General features: G+C 36.4%; 1 protein-coding gene across 16 annotated transcripts in view; it reads right to left on the reverse strand.

Annotated features, from left to right (window-relative positions):
* TNIP1 (TNFAIP3 interacting protein 1) overlaps window positions 1-26,925 on the reverse strand; it is a 127,955-nt gene that overhangs the window by 70,935 nt on the left and 30,095 nt on the right. For all 16 annotated transcript variants that reach the window (XM_074291809.1, XM_074291811.1, XM_074291808.1 and 13 more), the window contains 8 exons: window positions 21,178-21,258; window positions 18,743-18,934; window positions 16,673-16,767; window positions 13,499-13,622; window positions 9,956-10,045; window positions 8,362-8,427; window positions 7,734-7,865; window positions 5,769-5,897 (listed from right to left, as the gene is read on the reverse strand). In XM_074291809.1, coding sequence (XP_074147910.1) covers window positions 5,769-5,897; window positions 7,734-7,865; window positions 8,362-8,427; window positions 9,956-10,045; window positions 13,499-13,622; window positions 16,673-16,767; window positions 18,743-18,934; window positions 21,178-21,258 — 909 coding nt within the window. The remainder of the gene's footprint in view (window positions 1-5,768; window positions 5,898-7,733; window positions 7,866-8,361; window positions 8,428-9,955; window positions 10,046-13,498; window positions 13,623-16,672; window positions 16,768-18,742; window positions 18,935-21,177; window positions 21,259-26,925) is intronic.

Consider the following 26,925-nt stretch of genomic DNA (forward strand, 5'->3'; position numbering starts at 1 on the left):
TTTCCCCAATTTCCTTATTCTACCAAGGGCATTACCATTTTCCCAATCATACAGGCTCGCCACTTAAAGTGTCACCCTCATCTCCCCACCAGCCCACCCCTCACATCTAATCTGTTGCCAAGTCTAATGATTTTTCCTTCTTAACATCTCTCTCCTCTGACATTGCCACACTTTAGTGTGTGTCTTCATCTGCAAAGTCTGCTGGGAGGTCCACTGACCATAAATCTCTCCTCACTCTAGTCCATGTTCTACTCAGTTGTCAAAGTGACCTTCTTTAAAAAAACGTGATCTTTGTCATTTCATTACTAAATAGACCCAATGGCTCTCTATCACCTACAGGATTGACTATAAATTCCTATTTGACATTCAAATTCTTCCCCCCCCAACTTCTCCACCTCTTTTAGGCTTCTTACACCCCTCATCCCACCACATATTCATATGACCAATGATACAGGACTCCTTGTTGCTCCTCAAAAAAGAAAAGATGCTTCCCCCATTCAACTCTAGGTATTTTCTTGGGCTATCTCCCTCCTCATCCTTCCTTCATAAAGTGTTCTCTATCTTCATCTGTGCCTCTTGGCTTCCCTGACTTACTTTAAGTATATGTTAAAATCCCAACTTTATAGGAAGCCTTTCCTGATCCCCCTTTAATTCTTATGTCTTCCCTCTGTTCATAATTTCAAGTTTATTCTGAATACAGCTTATTTGTATGTAATTAATTTCATGTTGTCTTGTCCATTAGATTGTGAGTTCTTTTAGAGCAATGACAATTTTTTTATATTTCCTTGTACTCCTGGTGCACATAGTACCTGGCACAAAAAAAAGTTGCTTAATAAATGTTTATTTGTTGATTAACAATAGAATCACTGGTTTCTATTTAATGTATTCTGATTTTTCTGGGATTTTGTAGTGTGGACATCTGTTGTTCATATTGTACACCTGTTATTCCAAGCTATTAATTACTGTTCCAATTCTTTCTTCCCTAGCTTTTCCCGTTGTTTCCTCCAGCACTCTCATTTGATTTTTAAAATATTTTTGTATTTCTTTTAAAAACTCTTGATTCAGTTTTTCACTTCCAGGAGCCAAGATGGCAAACTAAGCTGTTGAATCACTGTAATTCTCCCATGTTCATCTCCGGGCAACCATAAAACAATACCCCAAAATAGGTCATGGACCAGTAGAACCAGTAAGAAGACAAGATGAAACAATCTTTAAGCCCAGGAAACTTGAAAGATATGCAAGAGGGGTCTATCTCACTTAAGTAAAAAGGAGCCCAGAACAGGAAGTTTCCAAGCAAACTCTACCTCAGCAAAGCCAGCAGGAGATCTTGAGTCCCAGTGTGGTAGAACAGACAAATGACAATACCAGGAACCCCAGATGCCTTATCATGGCCTGGGGAATCAGTAGACTCTAACTCCAGGAACCACATTATCCTCCAGCAGCCAGATCACAATGTGCTTCAATACAGCCCTGGGCAAACAGACTGACAAAACCCTACAGGTGCCTAAAGGAACAGGTAGCCACCAGCATGAGCCCCCTCATGCTTCAGCATAGCCCCACAGAAATGCAGAAACACCCCACTGGGCCAAAAACTTACCAGACACCACCACCAGAACCCCAATTCAATATCAGGGAAGCTGCCAGACCCATACAGTCTCCCATAGCCCCAGCCACCCTTCACTCCACTCCCTCAGCATAGCACCAAACAAGAGGGCCCCCATGGGCCTTGGGACAACCTCACTGAAGACCCAGGTAAACAGTCAGGGCCTGCAGCCATTAGCCCAAGAAGGCTAAAACAGAACTCCTTCACTCTAAGAGTAGAGCTCATATTTAAAAGAGAGAAGACCAAAAAGGGAAGAAGGGAGGGGAGAAGATGAACAAAAAACAAAAAACAAAAAACAAAAAAAAACAAAAAAAAAGAATCTGATCACAAAGAATTATTATGTGACAGAGAAGATCAATACACAAACTGAAATGAAGACAACAATATTAAAACACTTATGGGCAAAACCCCAAAGAAAAATGGGAAGTAATCTCAAGCCAAAAAAGAACTCATGGAACATTTCAAAAAGGAGCTTAAAAATCTTTTTTTTTTTTTTTTTTTTTTTTTTTTAAATAAAAGAAAGACCAGGGAAAGAAATGAAAAATGGGAAAATGCAAGATAATAATGAAAAAAAAGTCAACAACTTAGAAAACTGCTTTAAAAATAGAACTGCCCAAATGGAAAAGAAGATACAAAAATCCAATGAAAAAAATAATTCCTTAAAGGGTACAACTGGCCAAATGGAAAAGAAAATATAAAAGATAATCGAGGAAAACAATATCTTAAAAGTCAGAACTGGGCAAGTAGATGCTAATGCTCCTATAAAATATCAAGACAAATTCAAAAAAATGAAAATGAGGGAAAAAAATATAAGATACTTTATGGGAAAAACTACTGACTTAGGAAACAGACCCAGGAGAGATAATATCACAATCATTGGACTATCAAAGCTATAAGGACCTGGATAGCATCTTTTGAGAAATTACCATGGAAAGCTGCTCTGATATCTTAGAACCAGAGGGCAAAATAGACACTAAAAGAATCCATTTTATCACCGTATTCCAAAAACTTTAAAGAATATTATAGCCAAATTTCAGAACTATCAGTTCAAGGGAAACATAGTACAAGTGACCAGAAAGAAACAATTCAAAAATATGGGGGAGTCACAATCAGGTTTACACAGGTTTTGGGGGCTGTAACATTAAAGGATTGGAGGTCATAGAACATAATTTTCTAGAAGGTAAAAGAACTAGGATTACAACCAAGAATCACTTACATGGCAAAATTAAGCATAATACATCAAGGAAAAAATAGTCATTCGATGAACTATAAGGATGTCAAGCTTTCATAAAGAGATGACAAAAACTAAAAATAAAATCTGACCTCCAATATTAAGACCCAAGAGAAGTATAAATAGGTAAAAAGGGAAAAGAAAATATAGCATCCTGACATGGGGAGATGACACTTGTATCAGTTTAAAAAAAAATAGCAGTAATAGTACAATTAGAAGGAATATTACATAGAGGATAAAGGTATAAAGTGAATTTGAGGGAATAACATAAAAGAATTAAGAAATGAAAAAGAGAAATACACTGGATGCAGAAGGAAAGAAAAGGTAGAATGGTATAAATTTTTTCCTCACATGAAGAAGAGCAAAAGATCTATTACAATGGAGGGGATGAGGGGAGAAGGATAAGCAATAAGCATCACCTGTACCTTATTCTTAAGAGTATTGGCTCAAAGAGACAGTAACATACATAATCAGTTGAACACAGAAATTTATCTTACCTGACAGGAAAGTAGGAGATTAAGAAAAGGGGAAAGGGTGTAGGAAACAACTGAAAGAAGGGCAGACCAGAAGAGGTGACAGACAAAAGCAAAACATTGGTGAGGAAAGAAAGAAAGGATGAAAGGAGAGAAGAAGAATACGATGGAGGGAAATACAGTTTGTAATCATAACCATGAATGTGAATGGCATAAACTCTCCCATAAAACAGAAGCACACAGCAAAGTGGATCAAAACCCAGAATCCTATAATATGTTGTTTGTAAGAAACAGAGACGCACATACACCCATAGAGTAAAGATAAGGCCCTGGAGAAAAATCTATTTGATCATATGATTGGGGTGAAGCAAGTATGCCAATATCACTGTATTGTTCAGTACGGTACTAGAAATATTAGCTATAGCAATAAGAGAAGAAAAAAATTAAAATAATTTGGAATAATCAATGCAGAAACAAAATTATCAATCTTTACAGATGATATGATGTTATACTTAGAAAATCCTGGATAATCAACTAAAAAATTACTTGAAATAATTAACAATTTTAGCAAAGTTGCAGAATATAAGATAAACCTACATAAATGTTCAGCATTTCTTTATATGACCAACAAAGCCCAGCAGCAAAAGATAGAAAGAAAAAATCCATTTGAAATAACTGTAAATTATTTTCCAATAATTCTGGAGTTGTGCTGAAACTGAATTTGTACTTGAGATTTGCTTATAGATATTTTGGAGTCTTCTTTTTCCTCTGGATTTGTGTCCTGACTTCAGATTTTATATTAGGACTAGGCTCTCTGTACTTCTGAAGGAAAGCTGAGCATCTGTCCTTTAAAATGCTTCTGTTGTCTTGTTGAGGTACTGTCTATTGGGTTCTTCCCCCACCTGACCTACAGGTTTTCAGTGCTCTAGACTGATTAAGGACATTTTCCTCCTACTACGATATGGATTTGTGTCTGTGTGACATTTCTATCATTTGTATGAAAGTTCTTGTAGGCTGTTGTTGAATTCAGTTGCTATCAGCTATTTGAAAAGTCCTGCAGATACAGTGACAGAGCTATAGCTCCCCTTTGGTTATTTATTCTTGGCCTTGGTTATTTTACTTCAGGCTTTAGATTGAGCAAGACACTGGAATTGAAACTCTGCTCTACTCCTTGAGTCACAATCACAACACAGTTCCTGTTTGCTTCTGAACTTGTTTCTAGCTCAGTTATATAGTCCCTGAATCCAAAAAGTTCTTATCTTGAAATGCCACCCCCAGACACAAGTTCCCTCCTCAGTCCACCCTGAATCTGGGACCTGGAACTGGGTAATAACTGAGAGAGCTGCCATATGGCACCTGTTTTACCCCACAGAAGTGTAGAAGCAATATGCTGGACCTGTGACCTTATTTTCCCCTTAGCACAGCCTCTCTAGATAGCACTGAAATGTTCCACATACTTTGTTCCTGGCTACCCTATCCTCAGGGGCTCCAGATATTTCTGTACATCTCATTGTAACAACCCTAAGTGGAAAAATGATTCACTTTTCCTTGGACCTCCTGATCAAGACTTGTCTTGGTGCATTTTCTAGATCTTTGTGGAAGAAGGATAGGGGACAACATAACTGTTCTTTCTTCTACTTCATTATCTTGTTTCTGCCCCTAAGCATGTTTCGTAAGCTCCCTTCAGTTCTAGTTCTGTACATTTAGTTCCTGGTGTACATTATATTTTACTATCCCATCAGCAACTAAACTTCACACATCTCAATCTAAACAAATCATCTTTTCTCCTAAACTTGCCTTTTGATCCAACTTCCTTATTTCTTCTAAGAGTACCACCATTCTTCCAGTAATCCAGGTATAAAATATGAGTCATCTTTTGCTTCTTTTTACTTCCTCACCACCCACACTTAATCAGTTGCCAAGTCCTGTCAGTTCTAGCTCCACAAATCTCTCAAATCTGCTCCCATTCTCTCCATTCATGTGGCTCTAGTTCAGATCATTATTAGTTCTCACTTCTCCAATATATTCTCCACATTGCTGCCAAAATAATCAATCAGGTCTGACCATGTTGCTTCCTTCATCAAGGCATTCAACGACTCCCTATTGCCTCTAAGATAATATAGAAATCCCCCAGCCTGGCACTTAGAAGTCACACATTTTGGTCAGGTCAGTCTGGAGTAGGTAGCAGCGACTAATAGGATAATGGGGGCCCTTAAGTTGTTTTCTGATCTGTAGCCAAATATTTGTATTTCTAGCTCTGATGCACCCTCCCAGTTGTGAACTGTCCAAAGATTAGTAAAGATTAGAAAGAAGAGAAATGAGGAAAAGCAGAGATTTAGTTACTCCACCAACAACAAAAAAGGCAAACAGAGTGGGAGAGCAATGGAGGTAGACAGCAATCCCAAGGCACTTAAGCAAGGGATAAATACTAGGAATAAGCACTGACTGCCAAGATGCTTACCTTGTTCAGACGCTGGATCTCTTTCTCCTGGTATTCCCGCTGTCGAGTAAGGGGAACCAACTGATCCTGGAGGTACTTAGCTCTCTGCCTCAGGTCCTTGCCTTCTGCTGTTAATCTTTCTTTATCAGCCTACAGTGGAAAATAGACAGCAGCTAAGCAGAAGACCATCCCTTGCTTTCCACCTCATTTTTCACATTATCTAAGCAGGAGTTCACCTTTTTTTGGTGTTAAGGACCCTTTTTTCAGTCTGCTAAAATATATAGACTGTCTCAGAATAAGTGTTTTTAAATTTATAAAGGAAATCAACTGTATTGAAAGAGTTAGAATTAAGAAAAAAAGTTCGCATTTCTCAACTCCTTCCCCAAGTTTAAAACCATACTTTACAAAGGGACAAATTAACTGTCCTCCTTTATTTGTAGGGTCTTGCAATGCTAAATCTGAAGCTCTTCTTCTTCCCTAAGGAAATACAAGAATATGTCACATATCCCTCTCCCTCACAAAATCTCCATTTTCACCAAACAGAACTATTCTTACTTCCTCTTAACTATTTTTTGTGCTTCCCATCTCCATTTCCTTGCTCAAGCCACCTCTATGCCTGGAATAGCTGTCTCATCATTTCTTCTTGTTGTTCAAGGTCTACTTCTAAGCACCACTCATCCATGAATCTTTCTCTGATTTCTTCAACTGAAAGTGATTTTCCCCTTTCTCTCAAGTGATCACATACTTAGTATTATGTACTTTTGGTGAGGGCTGTTATTGCTGCTGCTATTGTTTTTGATCCAGAATTGTAAATTCATTAGGATGAAAAACTCCTGGTGTGGAAAGTCTCTCCATTAATACAGATCAACAACTTATCTTTAAATGATCATTTTTAGTCTATCCATACAGACACTTAAATGTTTGTTGAAAAAAGGAAGTAATAAATTTGAGATCTGAAAAGGAAAAGAGTGGAGAAAAAAGAAGAGAGTGCATAGAAAGAAGTAAGTGCATTTCAACTGATCCCAGGAATCCAAGGAATCCTATTATTGGGAAAATAGGTTCAACCAAAATAAGGTGAGCCTTAGATATATTCAAATGATACTATCTACTTATCTACTTTGTGTATTAGTTATAACTATTTAAACTTAAGGCAAGATTACCATAGCCTCCAGTATAATTCAGAACCACTTTGCTCTGCCCTCAGTATTGCTAAGGGATGGGAGATATGTGAACATTACCTTGAGCCAAACAGAATTAAGATAAATCACCTATAAAAAATAAGCATCACCTAATTGTATAAAATATTATGTGTATATTGGATTTACATATATTTTTACCATGTTTAACATATATTAGATTACTTGCTATATAGGAGAGAGGGTGGGAGAAAGGAAAGGAAATTGGAACATAAGGTTTTGCAACAATCAATAGTGAAATCTTACATAAGTTTTGAAAATAAAAAGTTTCAATAAAAAATAAGCATCATCATACAATGTGTTCCAGAACCACAAAAACAATATATGTTTTATTCCTACTCTTGTCCATTCTTCCTGGTACAAAGATTCAGGAGCTGACTATATTCTTAAGTTTACTTAAAGGATAAGAAATTTCTGGCTGTTTAATCTCAGTAGGTTTGGATAAAAACAAGAACAAGTCAAGCTATAATTCTGAGAAAGAATTTCTTGACCCTAAGGATAATGAAGACTTAGTCCCTTCCAGCCCTCAAATTCTTTGCTTGCTTCTATGATAAAAGAGGTTGTAGAATCAACTATTATTTGCCTTGGATGACAAGGACCTGAACCAGTTGATCCATTAATGTCCCATTTAGTCTAAGTTCCATTCAAGGGAAAGATTAGGTATTGAAATTTCCTAGGCCCACCTTATTCCTACTCTGGCATGTTCTCCAACTCCATCTTGGTAGAGTTCACCAAGTCACAAAGGGGAAGGCCTAGGGATAAATGTTAGGACTGAGGGGACCATACTTGCCTCCTCCATTTCAATCTTGGACTTGGCCAGGAGAAGCTTTCTGTCAAAATCTCTCTGCTTCTGCTCTCGGTCAGCTTCTAGCTCACTCACCAGCTTCTGAGAATCAGCCAGCTTCTGTCGTAGTTCTGTGATCTATGTTAAGGAAGAATCAGCAATAAAGAGCAAAGAGAACCAAGCTTAGGTCAGGGTCTATCTCACCTCTGCTCAATTATCTTAATCCCCAATGGTCCCAAAATCAGGTGCAGAAATTCCTGAGCCTCTGAGAAACAGACTAAAGATGGAGACTAAAACCGTCAGACATCCTGCAGTGAAAAACTAAGATTTTTTTTTTCCCTCTTCTCAAATCAATTAATTAACTAACACATATTTATAGTCTTATAAGGTTTACATAAAGTTTTCTAAACAAAACATTATGCTGGAAATCATGCAAGAATTATTATCTTAATTTTACAAATAAGTAAACTGACGTTTAGGAGACTGAAATGAATGACCATAGTCACATAACTAGAAGTATCAATCAAGATTTGAATACAAATCTCCTGAATTGAATCCAGTAGTATTTCTACTATATTATATATCACATTGATCCAAACAAAGTCTACAATGGCTGGATAGCAGCATTTATTACCTTCTGTTCATACTGCTGCTTCATAGAACGAAAATGCTGGTCCCATTGCTTGTTCACCTCCAGAAGCTACAGGAAGAAGCCAGAGTTAACATGGAACTAGAGAGGCCAGTTCCCTGCAAATCCTGAAATAAACAACTTTCACATAATCTTGGCAGTGGGGGAAGATGTAGATCATGGTTCAATAGAGTGTAACTCAATCCATCTGTATCCCTATATAGCTAGTCTTGTGTTAGGCACAAAGGATTACAAAAGAAGGAGAAAACCTTCCCTTCGGGTAGTTATGGTATTATTGTTGGAAAGATAAGGCTAGTATCACATGAAATAGTTAAAAAAGGTAGTGCTACATAGCATTTTCACTCTTTCTGTCATTGTTTGTTTGCATTTTATATTTTTTCTTTTTGATCTGATTTTTCTTAAGTAGCAAGATAATTGTATAAATATGTATACATATATTTGATTTAACATATTTTAAGATATTTAACACATATTGGATTACCTGCCATCTAGGGAAAGGGGGGTGAGGGGAAGGAGGGGAAATTTTGGAATACAAGGTTTTACAAAGTCAATGTTGAAAAATTACTCATGCATATGTTTTGTAAATAAAAATCTTTTTTTTTTCCTTCCTACTGAGGCAATTGGGGTTAAGTGACTTGCCCACGCTCACACATCTAGGAGGTATTAAATGTCTGAGGCCTAATTTGAACTCAGGTCATTCTGACTTCAGGGTCAGCATTCTATCCACTGTGCCATCTATCTGCCCCAAATAAAAATATTTAATAATAAAACTATTTTTAAAAAAAGGTAGTGATCTGCGCTGGAGCAGTCAGGGAGGAACAGGTAAGGCTTGAACTGAGTCTTAAGGATGGATAGATTTTGGAGAGATGGAAAGCATTCTAGGAAATACACAGGATCAGCCAAATTCTGGAGGCAGGAATGAAATTAGCCCATATAGGGAAGAGGCAAAGCACCCTGCAGAAACAGAGAGTTCCCTTGTCCAGTGTTTAGTAGACTTATACATCATAGTCAGAAGTTTAATAAATGGATGGTAAATAAGGAAACTAGTTGCTTTCAGGGCTGAGGAAGAATGATCCATGGAAGAAATAAAACTGAAACTAAAACTGAAACTGAAATACTATGAATTCCATACAGAGAAGCTAAGTGGATTGTAATTCTTCTCTATAAATCCTTCTTCCATGATCACTTGTGACAAGTTATCATTCTGTGGCAATGTCTTAAGTCTTTGGTCAACTATAATAAATGCTGAAATTTGCCTTAAGATATGATGACACAGCTTTGGCTGTCCAGAGGTTTGACATAAAAAAATCTTTTCAGGATGTATCTACCTGGAATCTCCTTTAAAACAATTTCTTCTGTTCAGAAAATTGGCCATGGAAAAGAGTGGGTAAAAACCTATCCATTCCAGAGCCAAAGTTCCAAAAGGATTCCAGGTTTGGAGACATTAAAAGAGAATATAATGAACAATCTCTACAGTAACCTTCCCAAGGATTTCCTTGACCAAACAGAGCCAAGACTCTAGTAGAAAGTTTTGGGAGGAAAAAGGTTTCTCTTTTTGCCCCTACCCTGGGCTGGTTACCTCAGTCCGCTGCTGTTCAAGGATCTTCACTTTCTTCTCAGCAGCTCCCATAGTCCCTGCCTCGGGGATATTACCTGGGTTTATACCAGCCTGAAGGAGAAGAAAAAACAGAGTTTTATTAGAGTTAAGAGAATATTCTCTAATGCCCTCATCCTCCCGAGCTAGAATGTCCATTCTTGCTATTCCTTCTTCTAGACATCCCCATAGTACCATTTCCTCTCCCTGCATCCAACAATCCCTAATATATGATTCTCCACCTCTTGAGTGTATATATACAGCAGCCTCCTCTCTTACAGAAAACAAAAGGTCCAAGGAAATGAAAACAATACAAAAGAACACCACAAGAGGAGTCAAGGGAATCCTGTATCCACCAGAAATGTGCTATGTAACTCCCAACACATCAATTTCCTTCTCTGCAGCTCAAGTTTCCACTTCTGTCAATAAAATGTCTGGATCAGATGGTCTGGCTTGCAGATCCTTGTGATCTTGGGATTCTAATTCTCTTTTGCTTAATTATAGTCACTGTTAGAGTTCAATTCTGTCATAGACCTGCAGCCTAGAGACATTCATCTCCCTCTTCCTAGCAGGTATTCCTGTAGAGTGTATGAGGGTCCAATCCTTCTTTCTGACTGAGAATTGTGTTGTATTGCACCAAGGCAGGAGTAGTGCAGGACGTGGATGGCCTGGAACGATATGAGAAACTCTCCTTCCTTCAGAAGAGGCTAAGAACAATGCATTCCTTTCATGTTCTTTCATTCTTAAGTCTATAGTCCATCAAGAGACAAGGAGAGAACATATGTTCACTGATGAAAACTGACTAGTAACCAGATATTAAATGAACTTCAACTTAACTACCATTTATTAGGTATCTTTTTGCAAGGCACTAGACTAGAAACTGTGGCCACAAGACAAAAAGGACTATCCCTACGCCCAGGGCCTACAGCTCAAGATCTTCTGGCACCAAAGTCAGATTACTTATTAGTAATCTTATTAGATTACTCTGACTTCTTGGTGAATGATGGCAAATGCTGGGGCAAGGGAAGTAGGAGAGGTAATGAAAGGAAAAAATGAGGCTGTGCAACATAGAGAGAGGGTTTGGAAAAATGTACTCCAGTGTGTGGAATGTGATATCCACAGAAACAACTATCGCATGCACAGGTTTTATTCAACTTTAAAAAGCTATTCCAAGAGAGACCCTGATTGAGATAGGTTGAGGTTGGGTGAGATATATATTCTGAAATGAATGTGATGTTAGAAAAAGTATACACGAAAAAAGTTGGTTTTTGTTGTTGTTATTGTTTTTTAATGAGGGTTTGAGAAGGCAAGCTGCTAGGTCATAAAGCAAATCTGTAGCAAATGAGACTAAGAATGAAATGAAAGAATGGAAAATAGCGGAGGGAATAAGAGTCAAGAGACTTAGGCTCAAATCCAAGCTCTATTACAAACTTGCTAGAACCTTGACCTCTTAAACTTTTAATTTTCTCATTTGAAAAAGGGAGACTGAATCCTGTAAATTCCTTCCTTTAGCACTTAGGACAAGTAATGCATAGATATGGCTGATGCGGATATAATCAAAGTACTAAAAAGAAAACCAATTTAATCAATGTAACCACATGAGCTCAGTATGTAAAAACAATAAGACTAAGTTGGCTAAGAGGGCTGAGTATGATGATAAAAGCCTAATATCAGGACTGAGGGAGATGTTAGTAATACTGCATCTGACTTGGTCAGATTCCAATAATATTTCTAGTTCCATATAACATTAATAAGAATGGTTTCAGAGCAGACTGACTAGGATGATATAAGGTCTCAGAACCATGTCATATAAGAATTTACCGAAGAAACTAGATATGTTTTTCCTAAAAATGAAAAGTCATTAGGAGTAAGATTGTGTCTTTCAGTGTTTTCAGAAGAAAAACAACATGCATTATGGCTCTAGAAGACAGACCTTGCCCAAATGGGGGAAGTTACAAGGAGATTTCAGAACCACAAAGATTTTCTATCCCAAATGAGAATATATTGCCAAACAAGAGTATAAGTTCCAATTTGGAACTAAGCTCAAAGGACTATAAAATTGGGCATACCCTTTGATCAGCAGTGTCTTTATTGGGTCCATATCCCAACGAGATCATTTAAAAAAGGCAAAATGACCCATATGTACAAAAATGTTTGTAGCAACTCTTTTTGAAACCGCAAGTACCTGGAAATTGAGTGGATGCCCACCAGTTGGAGAATGGCTAAATAAGCTAATGGTATATGAATATAATGGATTACTGTTCTATAAGAAATAATGAGCAGGCTGATTTCAGAAAAGCCTAGAAAGACTTACATGAACTAATGAAGTAAGCAGAACCAAGAGAACATTGTACACTGTAACAAGAAGATTATGATGATCATCTGTAATGGAATTATCTCTTTTCAACAATGCAGTGATTCAAGGCAATTCCAGCAGACTTGAAAAGTGTCATCCACATCCAGACAGAAAACAGTGAAGACTGAATGTGAATCAAAGCATAGTATTTTACCCTTCTGTTGTTGCTGCTTTTTTTTTCCTTATCCTGTTTCCCCTCCACTTTTGATCTGATTTTTCTTGTGCAGCATGATGAATATAGAAAATTGTTAGAAGAATTAAAATTTGTAACCTATATGGGAAACTTAACCCAGCACCTTTGCTGCTCCTGCTATTTGTTTAACCTATAGCTGATTGCTTACTATCTAAGGAAGAGAGAAAGGGGAAGGGAAAGAGAAAAATTTGAAACACCAGGTTTTACAAAGGTGAATGTTAAAACTATCTCTGCATGTATTTGGAAAATGCATGTATATTTTAAAAAGAGTGTAAGTGGAGAAAAACAAATACTGTAGAGGGGACTTCTGAATCAAGGGGGAGGCTGTATTAGATAATTTCTGAGATTCTGTCAACTTGAAGACTCTATTCTGCATATCACAACTGAGTCAGCCAACTAAAAACTACACAATTTCTAAAATTCCTAAAGTGCTGATAACCTCTCCTTTTTAGTTCTTAAGACATATAGCAATAATTCAAATTTATACAGTGCTTTGCATTTTACAAAGCACTTTCCTCAAAATTATGAGGGCAATAATAAAAATATTAAACTAAAAAAATTGAGATAAAGAAATTAAAATACTTAGAGAAGATCAAGAAAACTTTGTCTAGATCACACAGTAAATAAGTGGGAGTGGATGGATTCCCAGGTTTTTGTGACTCCAAAACTAATGGTCTTTTCAATTCATCACAAAGCCTCTTCATACAGAAGTAAATGTTTCCATAACTAAGATACCAATTTCCCTTAAAGTTAGTATCCACCCACACTACCTGTGTATTCAAACTAGACAGTATATAAGGGGAAAGAACTATTTTTCTAGCTACAGTTCCAGAGAGAAAACACACCCCTTGCAACCCCCTTAGCCCCCGCAACCTTTCAAATGATGATTACATATAAGGCTACCCAAGAAATTAAGGGAATAAGTGAGAAATATGGTGGGATCCCATTTATCTGGCCAGATTCCTCTGACCTTCCATACCTGCTGCTGCCTAGCCAACGATTTCCGACCTGAGACCTCCGTTCTTAGTCCACCTGGCAGCCCAGTGGCTCCCTCTTTGCCACTACTGCTCATAACCAACTTCTTTAGCTCCTGGTTCTCTTCCCTGGACCACAGGCAAATAAAGAAATAAATTTTGTGAGGAAACCTTGCCATGACTCATTGTGGAAGGCTATTTGTAGTAGTGTTACTAACCTCTGCATTTAAAATTTGTAACCTATATGAGAAACAACCCAGCACCTCTGCTGCTCCCACTTGTCAAGGCAAATAAATGGCATACTTCTCCATGAATCTTTTGTCCCCAGAAAAGGCAATGCTATTAACTACTTAAGTGACTTTGGAAAGTCTCCTCTTCTTTATCACAATAATATTTATGTAATTTGTTACTTTTTCTTATTTATGTTTAATTTATATAATGTTGACATACTTTAACTTGATCCTCACAACATCCCTATGAGGTAGTTGTTAGAGGTATATGTATCTCCATTTATGGAAAAAGAAGGTTTAAAGAGGTTTCCCAAAAAACAGCTAGTGAGTGGCAGATTCAATTTTGAATTTCAAGTCTTCTGCCTTCAAATCCAAAGTTCCTATTACCACTACTTCTCTCTAAGGAAACATATGGTATCTCAGACTCCAAATTCTCCTAACTTAGAATGGATGATAAGGGGAAAGGGCTTTATTCTAAAATTGCAATTACAGAGAGTAAACTTCAGGGGATAGCAGCATCTAAGACTAATAATAACATAAGCAACGAGGATTTATAGACAGCTTTATTAAGATTTACAAAGCACTTCTATATATATCAAATCTTTTTCGTCTGCTTATCTGTAAAGTGTGTGAGGTTTGAACTAAATGTACTTTAAAGTTCTTTCAATTCTAAATTCCATGATACTAAATCATTTTCCAAAAATACAGAACTCAAATTCAAACTAATATCTCGCAATTCCTATACATTCCATAAGATCTATACATTTCACTTATCAAGTCCACAATCCATTTTACATCCTTCCTTCTGCAAAAAACAGCACTGTGGTCAGGACAAATGACCACTAGCCAAAGCCATATTGTATCTTACTCCCTATTCTGGCTTCTTAACATAGATTCTAACTAGAAGCAGAAAAATATGAGAGCAGATGGATTAGCAGCACTACTTGCCTATAATCCCTGATACTGGGGAAGCTACAATTGGTAAACTGTTTGAGTTCAGGAGATCTGAGATATCCTAGGGATAAAGTCTTATCAGGTGTCCCCATTACGTTCAGGTTCAATATGGGACCCCCGAGGGTTAGAAGAACATAAAGCTGCCTGAAGAGGAATAAACTGACCCAAGTTAGACATGGGGATTGTCTGTATCAATCAGCAATGGAATCATAGGTCTCAAGAGAGGGAGACTGAGTCTCGGAAAAAAAGAAAGAAGGAGGAAAGGAGGAAAAGAAAGGGGGAAGAGGGTGAAAGGAGGAGAAAAGGAGAAAAGAAGGAAGGAAGAAGAAAAGGAGGGAAGAAAGGGAAAGAGAGAAAGTAGATTACTATCATAATAAGGCTTTATATTTTATGGATTTGGAGACACAGTAGATACTCAATAAAATATTCCTTAGTTGAATTATTTGGGATTTTTTAGTGTCTAATAATTCTCAAAGTATCCAACCTGCCACACACAATACAATAGTGCCTGGATATAATACTGTTGGCTCTTCCTGACAGTATCATTTGGAAGGAACCTCTATATTTTAAAATGTTACTTGCATTGTAAGTCAATTTCTCATTTCACCAGAAGTCTTTGGCACCACAATACTTGGGGAAGTACTGCTTTTAACCTAGCTTCCTATTTCTGCAATACTATTTTTTTTTTCACTGAAGTCCTTTTACAGAAGATGAAGGGGTCTCTAAGTACTTAAAACCTATTCCAGGAAGATAGAACTTGTGGCAGGTTCTAACAAGTTGGAAAGCTCAAATATGAATTCATTGAGAAACTATGAGTTTGACAAAAAAGACCAGTTCGTTCACTAGAAGAATGGCCATCAAGAAATGATACTTTTGGGCATAGCAACACATAAAATCATCTAAAGAGTACAAAGGTTATGAGATTATTCAGCAGAAAGAATATTTCTATTGATGAAATGGCAAAGTATTTTAAAATAGGGCATTTTTATTATTAATGACATATGAATTATCATAAAATATGGAAAAAAATTTTTAAAGACAAAAACTTTAAAATTACTTAGTCTCTTTTTTTAAGTTCATGGCTAATGGATCCCACTATGGTCTCTATACAAGTCCCTTGTCCTACAACAAACAATAAATCCACTAACAGGCATTTTCCTAGGATGGAACCCTTGGACTTCAGAAAGCCTTCCCTAGAGGAACAAAGGGAAAAAAGAAAGGAAAAACTCAGTAGCTGTACAAAGGTCAGAAGCAAGAGACATATAGTCTCCTAGATCTATGATGTCAAACTCAAATAGAAAGGGATCCTTTGGCCACATATTGATATTTTCTATGTGACACTGTTTTTATTTTGTTAAACATTTGCCAATTCCCATTTTAATCTGATTCTGGCCAGCAATCCAAAGTTCTCACGGTCACCTGTGGCCCAAGCTATGAGTTTGACAGCTCTAAACTAGATAACCACTAAAGGCACTTCTAACTTGAACAGTTCAGGATTGTTTCCCCTTTGCATGGAAGCTGCCCAAGTAAAGCTGGAAAACAGGGAGCAGCAGGGGGCAGCAGAGCTCTGAGAATACTATATCCCCAGTGTCAGGGGAGTCAGTTCTAGACAAAACTGATCAATGACAACCATAATGTTTAGTTTTCTTACCTCCAAAAGGAAGCCAAAAGACTTTGGACTGGATTACCAAGAAGCGTCACATGTATTTTTCAGAATGTTTCTGATTATTATCAAACCTTAATCTGAGGAACTCTGGATATTTTAAAGATGGCTTTGCCATCTTTAATTTCAGAACATAAATTTACCCAACCTGCAGAAAGGGAAACTCAGAGATCCAAACTGGGAGATCCAGAAGGAAGAATCTGAAGGGTTCAGACATGAAGAGCCTCTATTATCTTCTGCGAATATGAAGCCTATAATGATTCCAGATATCTAGGTACCTCTGTCCCAAATCAAACCCTTTCCCCTTCTTCCTCCAAGACTTGGATTCTTACCGAAGCTTCTCTGTGGCTTGGTCTCTCTGCTCTAGGTCCTTTTCCAATTTGGCTTTTAGGGCCTCATTCTCATTCCGGAGTTGCTCACACAGTGTCTATGAGGTAGAGACAGGCAACAACACTGTTAACAGATGAGTAAAGAAGTGAAAAAAGAAGCCAGAGAGGCAAAGGAGGTTGTAACTCCATCAGCCCCAGACTCACTCTTAAATAAACCCATCCCAATAATACCCCATGCTTAAGAACCCTCTAGTCCCTGAAAAAAAAAATTTTTAAATCTCAAAAATGCAAGTTATCTTTACAGACTGTAAACTCCCTGAAGATAGGAATTGCTTCACCTTTGCATACTCAGCAGCTAGCCACTTAATAAATGCTGGTCCAAGTGAATGGATGATTCAAAACAGATCACCTAATTCAACTTCTATCTTCCACTCTAAAATATACTCAAAAAGTAGAAGACAAAAATAAAGTTCTTTCAGAAGGGCTCATTACTTCCTAAACTAGATCATTCTTTTTTTAATAGCTCTAAGTGTTTCCTTTTAATTAAGTGAAATCCAACCTGAAAGCCAAGAACAGTACAATCCCTCTACATGACAGTCCTTCAAATCCTGTAGCCAGATGCTGCTTCTCTGCCCCCATGCAAGTCTTTTTCTTCTTCTTTTCAGGTAAAGATTTTAACACTTGCCACAAAGTATTAAATGATGAACAGAAAGGAGCAAAGGGTGAAGAGAGCTTCTCTTGATCTTCAAATTTTGAAGATTTTCCTCTATTCTAGAAATCAGGAAGAAGCTAGTGGCAGCATACTGAGGCTACCCAATCTCTAATACAGATTTGGGATGTGAGAAGCACATGTGTGTTGTGTTAAGAATACTTTGACTTGGAATTAGTTCTGGATTCCTATCTTGGTTCTGACATTTACCAGAGGCAAGACCCTTCACTCCTTAGAGTTTCGATTATCTTACCATGTAAAATATAATGAACTCATTAGTTAGTAACTAGTAGTTACTAGTAGTTACAATGAAAAGCCAAGGGTCAAGAGCCACCTCTAAGACCCATTAATCACAGATCCAAACAAAAAAGAGTAAAAAGTATTATTTTGCCATTATTTGATATTTAAATATTATAAAATTTTAAAGTAACTTGAATACTACATAAAATCACTCAAATTTTTAAATATTACCTCAAATTTTTAAATTACTTTAAATTCTAGAGTCTAGGAATTTACAAGTGGCATTTTTCTCTTCTGCTGAGTGGGACTGCTGACTCCTTTACCTAACTTAGAACATCACAGATATAAGATGCTGTTGGGGATTGGTCAATGAGACAAGTCAGTGTCTACAAATCATTAAGCTGTCAAGTACATTTCAACCACTAAGTTTGCATGGATCTCATATTTGCTAATTTCCTTCCTTCTTCCTCTTCCTCTACTTCCCCTGTTCCTTGTATGGGAAGAACTCAAATTTCTGTCTGAAAGCACACATTCAGATTCCTAGCAAAACCACTCAGAAAAGTTAAGAATGAACTATATCTGATGGCAATTCTTTCTCATATAGGCTCACAATTCATCTTCTTTTAGACTCTCCACTGTCCAATTTCACTAAAAATAAGTAAGATTTTTTAACTCTGAAGAGACCTCCCAGATCATCTTCCCTAAAGTCTCTCATTTCAAAGAGAAGGAAACTAAGATCCATAAAAGTTAAACTCAGTCAATGTAACACAGAAGTAGCAAATAGCACAGCTGGAATTTTTTTTTTTTCTGAGCTCAAATTTGAACTCAGGTTCTCAGACTAATCTTCCCCCCCAAAAAAACAAACTTTCAAACAAGATCAATACATGCAACAAAAACAAGGCTTATTCTTTTGTATGAAATGAGTGTATGTAAAATATACTGGTATTGTACTGGTCTAAATACAGATTATATCCCAAAAATGATATCACTTTGACTAAGGGGGAAAAAAATCTCTCTACACTTTAAAACAATGCTAACTATAGGCTCTTTAGCTCCTATTAGGTCCACTGCCAAATTCCCTGTGTATCCACACTTACCACCCCAGCAGCCGAGCTGCTCCTCACCTGAAGAATGGAAGTTCTCTGCTCATTCTTGTGCACCTTAGAGGCTAGTCGGTTGAATTCTAAGGCCATGCGGCCCAGGTGGGAAAAGACCTGGGTATGATCAGGTTCCTCTGCACAGACACTTAAGGTGCTTTCTAACCGCTGCAAATGTAGCATCAGGTTGCTATCCTCTTTGGGCAAGGGGGCCAGATCCTAAAAAGAGAAGAAAGGCAGTTATTTACTTTGATTGGAGAGAGGATAGTAAATGGACACACTAAGGAACTAAGTGAGACCCCGAATAATAGGTAATATGGAACCTCCAGTATCTCCTCTCTAACCAGACTATGTCATGTGCCCTCTTCACTTTCCCAACAGTCACAATGGAGCAGCCTTCCTAGCAATGACAAATCACTCCAGGAAGCCAGCTTTTCCTTTCTTCCTTGTCTCAGTTTCCCACTTTGGCCCCCATTCAAAATTGGGGAAATTCCATGGTTGCATTAATTTCCTGTGAGCTACTGAGTCATGGGGCAGGAAGTTATAAGGAGAATATCTGCCTTAGCAGCAACCAAGGTAGCTAGCTACCTTTACTCTTTCCTTCCTGGACCATGAAATTTGAAGCCTAGAACTGGAAGAGACCTCTGAAGCCATCTAATCCAGTTTATTCCCTCTTCAGACAAGGAAACCTTGAGACCCAAGAGTTTTGAATGATAAGACCACACAACTAGTCAGCACCAGAAGAGGGTTCTTTCCCTGCTCCTTCACTGCTCCCAGTTGCTTCCTGGGCTACCAGGAAGAATGGTGAAAGTCAAAGAAGATGACATAGATATCACCAAAGAGCCTAATGATCAGTGCACATATTGTGATAATTTTATCTTACATTTATTTGTCACTTTTCTTCCTGAATTCAAAGCACTTTTCAGTCTTCTTATGCCAAAAGAAAGCAAAGAATAAATATTATTTAAAGTGGAGAAAATCATTTTGCAATCTTTCTTTTTGTAATCCAGGAGTTAACTTTCCTTTTCTAAACCCCAAGAGGATTTTCTTACAGTTGTTCCATAACACTTAACACACTTTTTTTTTGCATTATGGTTATTTGTGACCATCTTATCTTCCCAAAAGAATTCCTTGAGGGTCAGAACTAGGTCTTATAAATATTTGTTTCTTTTCCAACATCTTGCACACAGCAGGCTTCAATAAATGTTTAATGAGTAAAGGAAAACTATCACCCCCCTTCACCCACATACCAGGTTCAAGAACCCATGAGGTTCTCTAATGCTGATTATGTGAAGTCCAAAACACTTTTTCCTGGCTTTCCTTCCACAATCTGATCCCACCCTAAGCTCATTTCCTACACAGGCCAATTAGGCCCATCTCCTTACAATCCCACATACATAGAGCATATTTTTAGATACATACATATCATAGATACATATTCTATGTATTTCCTCATTCTTATCCCATCCCCCATAACCACTTCTTTAAATTCTAATTCTAAATGCTTCAAAGCATTCCTCAAAGTCTCCATTCCTCCAAGAAATCTTTCTTGTTGACTCCAGTCAACAGTGAACCACAAAATTTAGCACTTAATCCTATCAGGCCTGTATGCTAATATAACATCTCCAAGTAAAACTTTTTTACACACTGATTTTTTCCAGCATTGTTTTGTAAACTTCCTGAGCTAAGAAATCATCATCTAGATCACCCACAGTGTCTAGCATATGGCTTAGCAGAAAGCCATGTGCTTAATAAAGACTTGATCAATAATTACACAAACATAATTACATAAAGACTGCCAGCAGCTTCTCAGAGCATACAATAGTCAATCCCCCCTGCTTTAAACTCAGGGACTTCAAGCCACCCAGAAGGCTCTTAACTGGAATGACAGCCTAAAGCCAGTAGATGCATGATGGTGAACATGTATTAATGAGTAAGAGGGGGACAAAGCAACAGAGTTTAAATGAATGCCTGCCTACCCATTTGCTGTCTGACCTACAGGCAAGTTGTTGCCTACTTGGGAGGGCCAGGATGTAAGCATAAAAGGGTTAATCATAGGCTTTCATCATCCAGGACTTTCAGTGTCTTTTTTGCTAAAGCTGGGTGCGGAGACTTGGTGTCCCAAAGGGCTGACTCATGTGGCTTTTGGAGATACTCTGGTACCTTAGCAGCCCCACTGGCAGGATGCCGAGGCTTGCAAAATCACAATGCCCATAAAGCTAAAATAGGGAAGTCAATGAACTTTTTGCATATATGCCCATAGAACCTCATCTCTTCCCAAAGAGATAATTCTGATTCTCTCTGGGGTCCCTGAAAGGGTATAATACTTTTTACATTTCTCATAGGCCAGTGACTGAAATGGAAAAGGGAGAATAGCAGGGAAGGGAGAAAGCAACTGACCAGTCTCCCCACCCTATAGATCTTCTGGTCACCCTAGGGTTTTACCTCTTTAAACAACTTACCAACATGCAACTGTTACCACTGCCATCTGAAGGTGATTTCCGTTCCTCTGGGGAGACCACTTCAAACTCAGATGAGGTACCCTGGACAAAGAGAAAGGTCAAGGTTATGCTCAGGAAAGACCAAACAAGGAAAATCTCAAATAAGGAGGAAAAAAGTTCCAAGGGGAAAACTCTTTACTTGGGAGTCCATGAACACTCCAAGGAGTCTTATGGAAAGATTTCAGAGCAGGAATGTTAACTTGGGCCGGAAAAAAATTACATTATCTTCATCAACCTTTAGCTGACATTTAACATTTTCTTCAGTTATTTAAAAAACACTATTCTGAGAATGAGCCAGACAGCTAATAGGATAAAGGATACAAAAAAGCACAAGAATGCTAGATCTAAGGCCTCTATAAAGAGGTAGTAGTCTAAGTTCAGTACACACTATATGACTTGGAAAGCTCACAAAGACAACAGATATATTTCAAATAGTTTGCAAAACATTTTTTTAAAATATATAATTAATGAACTTCACAAAAGCTTAACACTTTCTATGGATACAATTAACTGTATAATTTTTTTTATTTAATGCCATGTTTTCCCACAAATAATTTTTTTATTCACAATAGCTTTTTATTTTAAAAACACAAAGACAGTTTTCAATATTCAAATCAAATCCTTGTGTTCCAAATTTTTCTCTCTCCTTTTCCCCCACTCCACTCTCCTAGACAGCAAATAATCCAATATATGTTAAACATGTGCAATTCTTCCATATGTATCTCTATATTTATAATGCTCTGCAACATGAAAAATCAGATAAAAAAAGCAAGCAAACAACAACAACAACAACAAAGGTAAAAATACTATGTTGTGAGCCACATTAAGTCCCATAGTCCTCTTTCTGGATGTAGATGGGTCTTTCCATCACAAGACTATTGGAATTTACCTGAATCACCTCATTAAAACTTTTTAATTAAAAAAAAAAAACAAAACCCTGCCTTTTCTACTCCCATCTTGCCTCCTCATCCCCAACACAGCTTTCCCTATTCCTACCCCCTCCACTTCTCATTAAAAAAGAAAAACACTACAAACACGTATAGTCAAACAACACAAATTCCTACATTGGTTATGTCCAAAACAAATTTTTCTCAATTTGCGCTCTCAGTTGATGTCCTCTCTATCAGAAGGTGAGTAATATGGTTCATAATGAGTACTCTACAATTGGTTACTGTGTTGATCCATTTTCCTGTCTTTCAAAGTTGTTTGTTTTAACAATAATGTTATCATAAAAAATTGTCCTCCTGGTTCTGCTCACTTCACTCTACATCAGTTCATACAAGTCTTTCCAGGTTATCTTCTTTATCATTTCTAACATCACAATATATAGCCTATCATATTCATGGAACAACTTATTCCCCAAATGATAAAGGCACCTCCTCAGTTTCCAATTCTTTGCCACTGCAAAAGAGCTATTATAAATATTTTTGCATATATGGATGTTTTTCTCTTTCTTTTATACTGCTGAGTCAAAAGGTATATTAAGTTTAATAGCTATTTATGTAGCATTTCAAATTATTTTTTTCCAGAATGGCTAGACCATTTCACAGCTCAGCCAATTGTATATATTTTTTTGGTCAACTTTGTCAATCTATTAAATATGAGATAGAACTTCAAAGTTGTTTTTAATTTGCATCTTTCCAATATTAGTGAATTAGAGCATTTTTTTTAATATGGCTATTCATAGTGTGGACTTCTTCCTATGAAAACTTCCTGTTCATATCCCTTGACTATCAATTGGAGAATGGCTCTTATTCTTATTCATTTGAATCATTTCCTTATATATTTTAGAAATGAGACTTTTATCAAAGAAACTTGCTGCAAAGTTTTCCCCCTATTTACTTCTATTCTATTCTTCTTTGGTAATGAATTTTTGTTCTATCCAAATTTCTGAAGACTTATTCATTTGTTCATGATGTTATCCTTGTGTCTAAATTATGGAGTAATTTAAAATCTAGTAAAATCTAGTACTTTCCCCTCACTCATAATAAATTAAGGATATGCTATGTCTATATATCCTGTTTCACATGGAACTCTTTAATGAACGTTATTACTACTCATTTACTAACTAGATGTATAACCTCAGATGGGCCTCCATATCTCCTTATCTGCAAAATAAAAGGGCTGAACAAAGGGTCTATTCAATATTTATATTTTGAGTAGTAGGCATTATTCCTCAGAAATTTTTCCTATATGTAGAAACTGAGAGGAATATTATTTTTACATGGTGACTTTTTTACATTAAACTTTTCTAAAAATGTATGACAATATGTTTTAGTTTTTATCATTTTCCTGTATTTTAGAGTTAACAGTCTGTTTCAATGATAGATCAGGAAGGAGCCACTGAAATTATAGACAGTGTCTCTCTTGGTGTTGGTTTAGCTTTAACTAGCTAATAATCTGATAATAAGTGCATATAGACATCTAATTTGGAAGTGATTAATATGATTATTAAGCATGAGGCTCAAGGAGGTCAAGAACAGAAAGCATCTACATATATATTTTTAGTAGTACCTTTTGTTTTATCAAAGAACTGAAAATAAAATAGATGTTCATTAATTAGGGAATAGCTAAACAAAGTGTGGTATATGAATATAATGGAATTTTATTGCAGGGTAAGAAATGAAAATGACAGATTAGGAGAATGTATAAAGATCTGTATGAACTAAAACAGAATTGAATGAACAGAATTAGAAGAACAAACCTATGATTAATAAGAGCATCAAAAAATCAATGATGAAATATACCTCCTACCTCTTGGCAGAAAGATGATGGTGTAGAGAGAAAATGAGGCACACATTCTCATACATGGCCAATGTGTTCATTTGTTTTTCTAGACTTTACATATTTGAATTGAGCATTTCTATTTGGAAGAGGAAGAGTAGTTTAGGGAGTAGTGATAGATATAAAAAAACAGAATCAAGAAATAATTTTTTCATGAATAGAAGAAAACAAAAAGAGCAAAAGAGCACCAGAAATGCTTTGTTAAACTTAATCTATATATATGTGTGTATATGTGTATCTATATGTACATATATACACACACATATATGGTATGTATACCTATATATTTTTTATTAAACTGTACAATGAAGTTCATTGTCGTATATAACTTTTTTGCTCTTTGTATCTTTGAAATATTGGTGTTTATTGATGCTTAAGTACACAAAAAGAAAATTTAAAAAACAAAAATAAAATTATTTTCATGGTAGGAATAAGTCATTTTCTGTTGAGATAAGATAGAGATAGATTTAGAGACAGAATTACCTATGATAAAGATTCTTTTTTTCTGATAGTTCAGGGCTCACTAATTCAAATGTCTTACAACTTTCTTTCTGAAAGTCTTCATAAAATACAAGTTACATGTAGTGGAAAATATGACCACAAAATTACATGAGATGAGTATTATGAATTTACCCTCAACCTGAGTCTCAATTTCCTCATGTGTAAAAGAAAGAGGCTGGACTACTTGACTTCCCAATATATGGAACTACCTGACCTCCTAATATATGATACTAAGTAGAGTCCAAATAGAAGAGAAATTCTCTGTAGGTTGCCCTGGGGAAGCTTTCTAAGTGCTCAACCACACATGATTTTGTAATGATAACTGCATCAAACCCCAAAATACTACAAGTCAATGATATTCGTGGCTAATCAGATACGATTAGCAATTAGCAATTAAAAAGGAAAACTATGAAAAATAGATACTTTCCAGAGTACTACATATATTTCAATGAATATGTTGGTCACCACTGTAAATGGACTTGGAAAACCACAAATTAAAATAAACTGTGTTATACTGTGTTAAAGATTTTGTTGAAAATTTCCTACATGTATTTTAATCAGGTCCCCTTTGATTTTAACATCTCTAATGTATACGACTAAAGAGGCAATGCCACACAGAGGACATAAGTAAGCTCTAGAGTATTATCAATAATAACATGCCAGCAAACGTGACCAAGGATATGTATGAATGGAAAAGGAGATCCAGTTGACCACAAAACAAGAGCAAACTGTAATGTAATAGATAAAACTGCCCTAGTGCTGCACTAGTAAACATGAAATATGAAAAAATACTAGAGGAAGGCTTTCAGTATAATGTAATTCCTTTATGAAGATTTGTGGAAAAATGTGGAGGTACACAATGAAATTATAGATCCATTAGATTCCCAAGAAATAAAATTACTTGCCCAAGATGACATAATAAATCAATGGCAAATAAGAATTGATTATATAAACAAGCAGGGTCTTCTGTCTTTGGATTGGCTACTTCTACAATCTGGGGGGTAGCTAATGTAAACAGCTTAAATATGGCTTTATTTATTTGTAGTGCTCTGTAATTCTGGAGATTGCACATGGACTCAGAAAACCACAAATTAAAATAATCTAAATTGTACTGCATATTTATTTACTTTTGTAAACATTTCCCAATTACATTTTAATCTAATTCAAGCCGACTTGGAAGTTTTGCTGCAGCTTTTGAGTCTGCCTCAAAGACTTAGACTAGACCTTAAGTTACTTATCACTCTATCCTCATTCCAAAATACCCAAAGACTAATGTTTAAAATAACTTGAGACTTAGAATCACAGTTGTCTGAGCTGGAGGAAACTTTAGAGAGCAAATCCATACCCTCATTTTACAGAAAAGGAAAAAGACACTTAGAAGTGATTTTTCTAAGATCACCAGGTCTTAGTTTACAGAGCTGAGATCACAACACTGGTCTCTGGATTTGCAGTCTTGGGGCCTTTCCACTATTCCATACAGCCAATTCTTGTTTCTAATGTGTCCAATTCTCATATCCATGAGGCTTATAGCTTAAAGAACCCTGGAATGTTTATTTTATTTATATTCCTCTTTTAAGAAATGTGACACACACACACACACACACACACACACACACACACACACACACACACACACAGTCAGGCACAGGGCTATATTCTAGTTATAAAAAGACAAAAACAAAATTGTCCCTCCCCTTTAGGAAATTACATTCTACTGGGTAGAAGCAACAACAAGTGCACAGAGAAATAAATACAAAGTAATTTCAGGATGGAAGAGGCACTAAAAATGAGGAGTTAGGAAAGATGTACTGAAGGTGATAGCATCTGAGCTAAACACTGAAAGAAACTAGAATTCTAAGAATTAGAAATGAAGAGAGAGTGTTTTCCAGGAACAAACTCAGAGATAAGAGATAATATATTTGGCTGGATCATAAATTGTACAAAAAGGAATAATATGAAATAAGTTTAGAGAAATAGTGGTGAACCAGAACATAAACAGCATATGAAACCATTTATTAATATGATCCCAATAACAAATATTGGTTGAATTTTTTGAATCTGCCCTTCTAATAATGGGATAGGATTCTTTGCTCTAAGATTCATTTGAAAATGGGAATATACTGTCCCAAAGAAAATATTCATAACAATACTTTAGGTGGTGCTAAAGAACTGGAAATAAACAGGTTCCAAATGATTGGGGAATGACTAAACGTGTTGGAATATTACAAGAAATAGTGTATTCAGAAAAGCATTATGAGCTGAGAGTGAAATAAGCAAAATCATGAAAAAAATATACAAAATTAAAGTATAAATGGAAAGAATTTTTTTAACTAACTGTTGTGACTGCACGTAAATAATCTATATCAAATCACTTATCTCAGAGGGAGGCAGAAAAAGAAAATCTGGAATTCAAAATTTTTTAAA

The sequence above is a fragment of the Sminthopsis crassicaudata genome, chromosome 2, assembly GCF_048593235.1.
Source record: "Sminthopsis crassicaudata isolate SCR6 chromosome 2, ASM4859323v1, whole genome shotgun sequence".
Lineage (NCBI taxonomy): Eukaryota > Metazoa > Chordata > Mammalia > Dasyuromorphia > Dasyuridae > Sminthopsis > Sminthopsis crassicaudata.